Source organism: Vitis riparia, chromosome 11, assembly GCF_004353265.1.
Source record: "Vitis riparia cultivar Riparia Gloire de Montpellier isolate 1030 chromosome 11, EGFV_Vit.rip_1.0, whole genome shotgun sequence".
In the NCBI taxonomy this organism is placed as follows: domain Eukaryota; kingdom Viridiplantae; phylum Streptophyta; class Magnoliopsida; order Vitales; family Vitaceae; genus Vitis; species Vitis riparia.
Genome location: NC_048441.1, coordinates 7,014,953 through 7,023,487, shown reverse-complemented (window position 1 = coordinate 7,023,487; position 8,535 = coordinate 7,014,953). Strand labels below are relative to the sequence as shown.

Sequence of the window (8,535 nt, the reverse complement as noted above, 5' to 3'; positions counted from 1 at the left end):
GCAGGAGGAAAGGGAGAAAGAAAGAGAAAAGAGAGAGAGAAAGTGTCTGGTTGATGTTGGGGAAGAGAGGGGGCAAACCTCCTGCCATTTGGTCTCTGAATAACTCAGCACCCGTCCTAAAAAATACCCTTTTTTCTCTTTTGTTTTCTTTTCTTTTCTTCTTCTCTCAAAAGTTTCCTTGTCTCTCGGCTTTCCGCCGGCTCGCTTTTCCGGCGGCTTCGCCGGAATTCCCAAGCCCCTATCTCGAACACTGACCAAATTCTCACTTTCTGTTTTGGGGGTTTCTTTTTTCTTTAGCTTTGGTTTTGTTGTTTTGAGCTGATCTGTGTTCTGTTGAGAGAATCACTCTACTATTCGGCGTTTGGATCTATCTGTCAGCTGAGTTTTAGCTGTTCCAGCTCGATTTCTGGGGTTTTCCTTGCTCTTCCGGATTGTGATCCGGAGGAAGATGCCGCCGGCGAGATGACTGGGTGAAAGTTTGCAATTGTTTTATTGGCCCACTGGTGATACGAGTTGCCGGAATTTGTGCAATGAAGGCGCCTACGAACGGTGCTGCGGCTGCGGCGACGGCAGCCCCGAATCCATGCGAAGGTCAGCTCTCTGTTTGTCTCTCTGAAAGTATCTCCAGCGGCTCTGAGATGAGAAGTATTTGTCTTTTTTTTCGCCTTCGTTTTCTTCGTTCCGACTTTGTCGGACTTCCTTGTCTTCCAATCAAAGCTCAAGTTTTCTTCGTGTAGATTTTTAGTGTTTTTTAACCCAAAATTGGGACTCGGAATCTTCATTCATAAACGGCTTGTAAGACTCCAAAACACAGCTTTACCTGCGTTTTCTCGTGAACCAAACAAATGGAGGCCATATAGTTATACTTGTGTTAAACTTTTTTTGACGCATGGTTTGAATGACACGTGTTGTTCCAGGAGAGAAAAAGAGCATCAACCCAGAGCTATGGCAGGCGTGCGCCGGACCTCTAGTGAACTTGCCGCCGGCGGGGACGCTCGTCGTCTATTTTCCACAAGGCCACAGTGAACAGGTGAGTGTTGTCTGGCTAACATGAGCAGGGATCAGTGAATCTTTAAACAATCTCTGTATCTGTAAAGATGTTGTGGGTTTGCATTCAGTGTTGTTATGCGGACTAACTTGCGCCGGTTCTGGTGTTGAAGAAATTACTCATTTGCCGTAGATTGAGGTTATGATTGGCTATTATAAATCATTATGTGAAAGCTAGGTAATTAAGTAAAACTACCCAACAATCATTGCATATTGTTTTGGTGGAACCATTTATCATTAGAGTTTTTGGGTGGGAATTAGTAAAATATCATTACAGTTTTGTATATCATCTGAGATTCTTTCTTCTACTTTGAATGAAAATTTGTGTTTGGCTGATCAAGCTTCAAGATTCATCAATGAAACTATTGTTGCACTCAAAGCACACAAATCCCAGATGCTAATGTTTTTTTTTTTTCTTTAAGTTTTCTGCTGTTCAGAAATCAATCTCTGTGTTAACTTGTTGAGAAAATTTCTATTTTTAGGTTGCAGCATCTATGAAGAAAGATGTGGACGCTCAAATCCCAAACTATCCTAATCTTCCCTCGAGGCTGCTATGCATCCTCCATAATGTCACTTTGCATGTATGATGATTTTATCCATCTTCTATATGTTTCTTGCAAAAATTTCATAATATGCTTGTCTTCAAGCTCCTTCATTGTCATGTTTGCTTTCGTAGGCGGATCCGGAAACTGATGAAGTATATGCTCAGATGACACTCCAACCAGTTCCTGCTGTAAGGGCTTACATTCTGAATTATTTAAGGATGCTTATTTCGTGCTAAAAATCTAAAACTATGAAGTGGTTGTTTTTTCTGATACAGAATATTAATGGATAATTTTTCAGTTTATGCATTTTATATAATGAAGGGAACCAACTGGAGTGAAGTAGGCAACGAATTGCTTTTTCAACATGTAGGACATAGAGAAAATGACCTTGTCATGTTCCAATTTCCCATTTTTAAACTGAATCTATCAAGATTTTGATATGCAGTATGACAAGGAATCATTGTTGAGATCAGACCTTGCACTCAAGACAAATAAACCACAAACAGATTTTTTCTGTAAAACTTTGACAGCAAGTGACACAAGCACACATGGAGGTTTCTCGGTACCACGCCGCGCAGCAGAGAAGATTTTCCCTCCTCTTGTAAGCAGTGGTTCCTTGTTGAAAAGTTTTCTTTGTTGATTTTGGAGTTTCATTGGGTTCCTTTTTCTTCATAGGATTTCTCTATGCAACCACCTGCTCAAGAACTTGTGGCAAAGGACTTGCATGATAATGTATGGACCTTTCGTCATATCTACCGTGGTAGGTTCATTTTGTTGCCATTTGAAAGCTCATTGATTGGCCATAAAGCGCTTTTTCCCCATAATTGCCATGTTTGTTTGTTATCCTATTCCTAAACAACTGATACCTGGCACCTGGTTTTCTCTTAACCCAGGGCAACCAAAACGCCACTTGCTGACGACAGGGTGGAGCCTTTTTGTTAGTGGAAAGAGGCTTTTTGCAGGTGACGCAGTCTTGTTTATTAGGTAATGATCTTGAGTTTGGCTCCTCAAAAGTATTCTATTCTGGATCGCAAATATTTACAATGAGGTTAACGCTAAATTTCTTATCTTGATAAAGCATTTTCGCTTCACGTAATCTTGCTTTTCTAGTTGAACTCATTTTTGTATAGAGGCAGAGTCCTTTGTATGAACTGCAGTAATCTATAATGTTTGTGAGCAGGGATGAAAAGCAGCAGCTTCTCTTGGGCATTAGGCGGGCTAACAGGCAACCCACCAATTTATCATCATCAGTTTTGTCAAGTGATAGCATGCACATTGGGATCTTAGCGGCAGCAGCCCATGCAGCTGCAAACAATAGCCCTTTTACTGTGTTTTACAATCCAAGGTCAACCGTAAATTTTCTTTCATCTTCCAATATTTCTGTTCAGTTAATTACCTTGTTTGGTGTGAATTTCATTATGAATATGGAAAGATTTCAGTATATTATTATGCTTTGGATTGATTAAGTTTCTCTATTCTGAAAATTCTTCCTGAAATACTCTTTTTCTATGCAGGGCTAGCCCATCTGAATTTGTTATCCCTTTAGCCAAGTACTACAAGGCAGCGTACAGCAACCAAATATCTCTTGGCATGCGCTTCCGGATGATGTTTGAAACTGAAGAGTCGGGGACAAGAAGGTAATTCTGTTTGTCTTTATTCTCTCAGAAGGTTAAAATACGCATGAATTATAAAAATGCAACATGGAACAATTGATGGTTCGATGCAAGACAACATAACATAGATTTTTAATTGTTTCAAATTTTTAGATAGGTGGCCTTACTATTGTGATTTCCTTTTTTTAATGTTTTAACTCACATCATGATTCCCAAATTTGTGATTCACTTTCTTGAATTTTTGAGAAATCAGATTGCCTTCACAAACAATGCAATGTGGGTTTTAAAAAAACTGTTGGGCAATTTGAGAATGTAGATTGGAAGATAAAGAAGGAACTTTTTTTGCAGGTACATGGGTACAATTACAGGTATCAGTGATCTAGATCCTGTGAGATGGAAGAACTCACAATGGCGTAATTTGCAGGTAGAACTTGTGCCCCTTTTTTTGGTCATTAGAAACTCTTCTCTTTTCCCATGTACTAGTGTAGATGACCACTGTAATTACTCTACTCTCTTGAATAGGTTGGTTGGGATGAGTCAACTGCTGGGGAACGGAGGAACCGTGTCTCAATCTGGGAGATTGAACCAGTGACAGCCCCATTTTTTATCTGTCCTCCTCCATTCTTCCGATCAAAACGTCCGAGGCAACCAGGAATGCCAGGTATGAGCTATATCAATGCAATCTTTACTAATTAATATTGGGCTTATCGGTTTTTGATCTTTATTTGCTATATAATTATAGCTCACTATTTTCGCAAATAAATGAAAACCAGTTCCTTGCTCAGATGTCACCTAGTTGGGATGTTGGTTAGAGCATCTCCCCTGGACATTCTAATACAGTTGGCTATTCCTTTCCTTTGACGGGACCACCAACAAGATGTCCTGAATGAAAGTGGATGTGGCATCAGCTGCGTCTAGTTATCTAATCAAAAGAGAATACATAAATGGTGTGGGGCAGGATTAATAGGCTAGATGCTCTTTTTTTCTGTCCTGAATGGGTCAGTCTTTGACCTCCAAAAGTATTTCTGGTGGGGTCTGTTAAATGGTGGATGGAACCAAATCTGCCAAATATAAGATTGATATGATGTCTGTTGTAGCTTTGACTATTTTACTGCCAAATAGAAGACACTGTTTTCAGCTCAACTGTGACTTCAACTTCGTTGTATCTGAACCATGTCTCTGTATCCAGATGATGAATCTTCTGATCTAGAGAATCTCTTCAAAAGGACAATGCCTTGGCTTGGTGATGATATCTGCATGAAAGATCCCCAGGCTGTCCATGGCCTAAGCTTAGTTCAATGGATGAACATGCAGCAAAACCCTCCCCTGGGTAACTCTGCACAACCAAACTACATGCATTCCTTATCAGGGTCTGTCATGCAAAACCTTGCAGGAGCAGATCTCTCCCGTCAGTTAGGCTTGTCAGCACCCCAAATCCCTCAGCAAAGCAACTTACAGTTCAATAATGCACAGAGGCCTCCTCAGCAAGTGCCACAGCTTGATCAGCTCACAAAGCTGCCTACAACATTGAATCCATTGGGCTCTGTTATACAGCCACAGCAACAGTTGAATGATATTGCTCAGCAACCGAGGCAAAATTTGATGAATCAAACTCTACCCTCAAGCCAGGTTCAGGCTCAACTTCTGCAGCAGCCTCAACCTCTGGTCCAAAACCACAATATTCTTCAGCAGCAACCATGTGTTCAAAATCAGCAGCTCCACAGAAACCTCCCTCAGAACCTGCAACAGCAACAGCAACCACAGCAGCAACAACAACAAATCATGGGTCAAAATCAACAACAAAATCTGATGCCATCCCAGCCACCTGATCAAGCAAACCAACAATTGCAAATGTCTGACAATCAAATGCAGCTTCAACTGTTACAGAAGCTTCAGCAGCAACAGCAGTCCCTTCTAGCACAGCAGTCAACAATGCAACAAACTGCTCAACTTACTCAACTCCAAGATCCACAGAGGCAGCTCTTAGATGTGTCTCAGAACTTCTCCAGGTCTGTTGCATCTGGCCAAATACTGGAAATGCCTCAAGCAACATCCACCTCGCTCCCGCAATCACTTGTTATTCCGCAGCAGATAACAAAGAGTAACAGCCAGACAAATGTTCGATTTTCTCATCCACCTCAGCAGCCAAAGCTTCAACAGCAGCAGCCTGGCATGCTGCCTGAATTGCCTGGGCATGTGGGACTTCCCCCAATGACAGCAACTAATCAGCTTTCCACTGCCGGAAGCAGTTTGCTGACTGGTGCTGCAGGAGCAGGGCAATCTGGGATTACCGATGATGTTCCATCTTGCTCCACTTCACCATCCGCTAACAACTGCCCAAATATAATTCAACCAATCTTGAATGGAAGAGCCCACCGAACCACAGCAATGGAGGAGATGGCTCAGTCCTCTGCCACTCTCTTGAGTGGCAGTGGCTTGGAGACTATATCAGCTAACGCTAACTTGGTTAAAGATTTTCAGCAGAAACCTGATATTAAGCCTTCTTTGAATATCTCCAAGGGTCATAACCAGGGATTTTTTGCCCCACAAACATATGTAAATGTTGCAGCAGCCCAGACTGATTACTTGGACACATCATCTTCAGCAACTTCGGTTTGCTTGTCACAGAATGACCACTTACAGCAGAATAACAACCCATTGTCTTTTAATCAGCCATCAATGATGTTCAGAGACACGAGTCAAGATAGAGAAGCTCAGGCAGACCCCAGGAACAATGTTCAGTTTGGTACTAACATTGATAGCCAATTGGGGATACCTATGTTGCCAGACCCCATACTTACAAAGGGCATGGTGGGATCAGGGAAGGAGTTCTCAAATAATCTCTCTTCAGGAGGCCTGCTTGCCAACTATGAAAATCCCAAAGATGCTCAGCAGGATCTTTCATCCTCAATTGTTTCACAGTCATTTGGAGTTCCAGATATGGCGTTCAATTCTATTGATTCTGCAATAAACGATAGCAGCTTCTTGAACAGGGGTCCATGGGCGCCAGCACCACAATTTCAGCGGATGCGGACATATACGAAGGTTTGTTGTTTCAGAAAAAGAGTTCAGCAAAATGAGCTTTATGTCTCTCCTGGTCTCGTCTTATTAATGTAGGGTTCTGATTTAGCTCATTGTTTTGCAAAGGTGTATAAGCGGGGAGCAGTAGGGAGATCCATTGATATCACCCGTTATTCAGGCTATGACGAGCTTAAACAAGATTTGGCTCGTAGGTTTGGTATAGAGGGACAGCTGGAGGACAGACAGAGGATAGGCTGGAAACTCGTGTATGTGGATCATGAGAATGATGTTCTGCTAGTGGGGGATGATCCTTGGGAGTAAGTTCTTTATTTCCTTAGTTAATAGAGCTCATTTTTATTTGTGGATTTTAATCTCTACATGCTTGTATACCTATGTGGATGCCAAACAAGACAATATGGGTAATATTCTCCAGGGCAAAAAATTCCAGCATAAGTTTTTGCATTGCAATTGCCCACCCCTAAAATAATGGGAAAAAGACCTATCTGTGCTTTCGTAAACCTTAGGGTCTATTCATTGTTGATGTTAGGAAGCTCATGATTGAATTGATCAGCCTTTCCTAGAAGGCAAAAATTTGAGTGAGTTTCTTGCCCCACTTATCAACCTGGTAACTTGAGATTGATTCCTGGTCTCAAAATTATTCCTAATTCCACTATTCAAAAAATGATTAAATATGGTTAATTTATGCCTGCTTACGCTGTCTGGTTTGGGGTATTTCAGGGAGTTTGTGAACTGTGTACGCTGCATCAAGATCCTCTCTCCTCAAGAAGTCCAGCAGATGAGCTTGGATGGAGATATTGGTAACAGTGTACTTCAGAATCAAGCCTGTAGCAGCTCTGATGGTGGCAATGCTTAAATAAATCTCTGCCAAAATCGTTGCCATTTTTCAGCTGCATTTTTAGGAATCTACCCATCATCACCTCTCTGCATAACAGAGATGTTTTGCAACAGTGCCATGGTAGGGTTTTCCTTCATCAGCTTGAAGAGAAGGGCAAAGCAAATTAAGAAGACTATCCTTTGGCAGCTAGAGCTTGCTTCTTAAATTTTGTACCAGTTCAGAAATAGGAACATTGGTGGAAATTTGAAGAAATACAAAAGCTGGGCAGTACCTGATTGATTGATTATGAAACAGCTTGGAAGGGATGGTACAAATTGTGTCCAAGGGAGAAGTATATTTTTAAAGTTGAGAGAAGAAGCTGGTTTAGGAATTGCCTTGAGAGAGATACTTTGATGTATGCATGTTGTGACTTTGTGAGAGAGATCAGTAGTCATTTTTTACTCCCACTTCGTTTTTTTTTTTTTTTTTTTAATCTTATCTTTTATTTTAAATGTCTCCCAACTCCAGGTGCATTGTAGAAAGCAAAAGCTCTAAATTTGTATTGGCTAGTTTTTTAGTGTATAAATGTGTAGATTTTTCTCCGTAAAAATGAAATTCCTTTTATGAATTTCAGGAGTTGAGGTAACATACTTTGGTAGATTTGACACACATTACCCTCAGTCACCATCAGGCGGGCAGTAAAGGAATATTTGGATCATCATGTATGTCAATGATATATAATAGAAGGCTGAGAGGGATATAAAATCTTTTAGCTGATTTCTTTCTCAATGTCCCCACCCTCCAGCACGGCTGGTAATTGCACCATAGAATTTTCAAGGAGAAATTTTTTTGCAGTATGCGGCAAATGTGGCCCATCTACCATTATTGTGATGATCCAAGTTTTCTACTACTCTGTGTCACCCAATAATTTATACCTATCATTTTCTCCCAGTTGCAAGCAGAGGGGGCCGCCCAATTTATTATTGTCTGATGTTTTTGGGACATGGATCCAAGAGCACCACTTTTTGAGTGGATTCGCCTTTAACCTTTTCCCACTTGAGCCTAAATATTCCCAGATTCAACATTTTAACTGTAAGAAATGATGCCCCCAGGGAAAACCCAGCTTTGATGATTACATCTTCTCCATCATGTTATATTCAATCACATATGCTATTTGTCATTCACTGGCTTTACTTAAGTCTGTTTTCTTGTGTCTTCTGATTTCTAATAAACTTATTTTTCAAATAAAGAACAATTTTCTACAATATTCAAAACCTCACTTGCAACTAATACTGATGAAGCCATTTTATCCATAATTAATTTTCTACCCAACCAACCAAAAGGATTTAGAAAATAGAAATGCTCCCCTATAAAATTGGAAGATGAGAATTGGGAGCACAGGAATGATGAGTTGTAAAAAGTGAAGACTGGGGTGAGAGTTGATGTGTGTCCTAATGGGGCTTGTGTTGTGTTA

The 8,535-nt window shown here is 40.8% G+C and overlaps 1 protein-coding gene across 2 annotated transcripts; it reads left to right on the top strand.

The window, feature by feature from the left end:
• Positions 1-7,689, top strand: LOC117925491 (auxin response factor 19-like). Of its 2 annotated transcripts, XM_034844508.1 has the most exons (14): positions 1-591; positions 918-1,030; positions 1,530-1,628; positions 1,724-1,780; positions 2,038-2,193; positions 2,268-2,352; positions 2,486-2,576; positions 2,773-2,937; positions 3,107-3,229; positions 3,554-3,629; positions 3,728-3,866; positions 4,395-6,250; positions 6,353-6,543; positions 6,965-7,689. In XM_034844508.1, the coding sequence occupies exons 1-14, from the start codon at positions 531-533 to the stop codon at positions 7,098-7,100; spliced, it is 3,348 nt and encodes a 1,115-aa protein (XP_034700399.1). In that variant the 5' UTR covers positions 1-530; the 3' UTR covers positions 7,101-7,689. The 2 variants fall into 2 exon arrangements, with proteins under 2 accessions (XP_034700399.1, XP_034700400.1); XM_034844509.1 differs by lacking the exons at positions 1-591; positions 918-1,030 and adding an exon at positions 1,119-1,225.
• The last annotated feature ends 846 nt before the right edge of the window (positions 7,690-8,535 follow it).

What these genes read in the sequence shown, in the direction of transcription:
- LOC117925491 (XM_034844508.1), top strand. Translation starts at nt 531, where the DNA reads ATGAAGGCGCCTACGAACGGTGCTGCGGCTGCGGCGACGGCAGCCCCG. An exon ending in AGAAGATTTTCCCTCCTCTT is followed by an intron (nt 2,194 to 2,267) that starts GTAAGCAGTGGT and finishes TTTTCTTCATAG; the next exon opens with GATTTCTCTATGCAACCACC. An exon ending in GACGCAGTCTTGTTTATTAG is followed by an intron (nt 2,577 to 2,772) that starts GTAATGATCTTG and finishes GTTTGTGAGCAG; the next exon opens with GGATGAAAAGCAGCAGCTTC.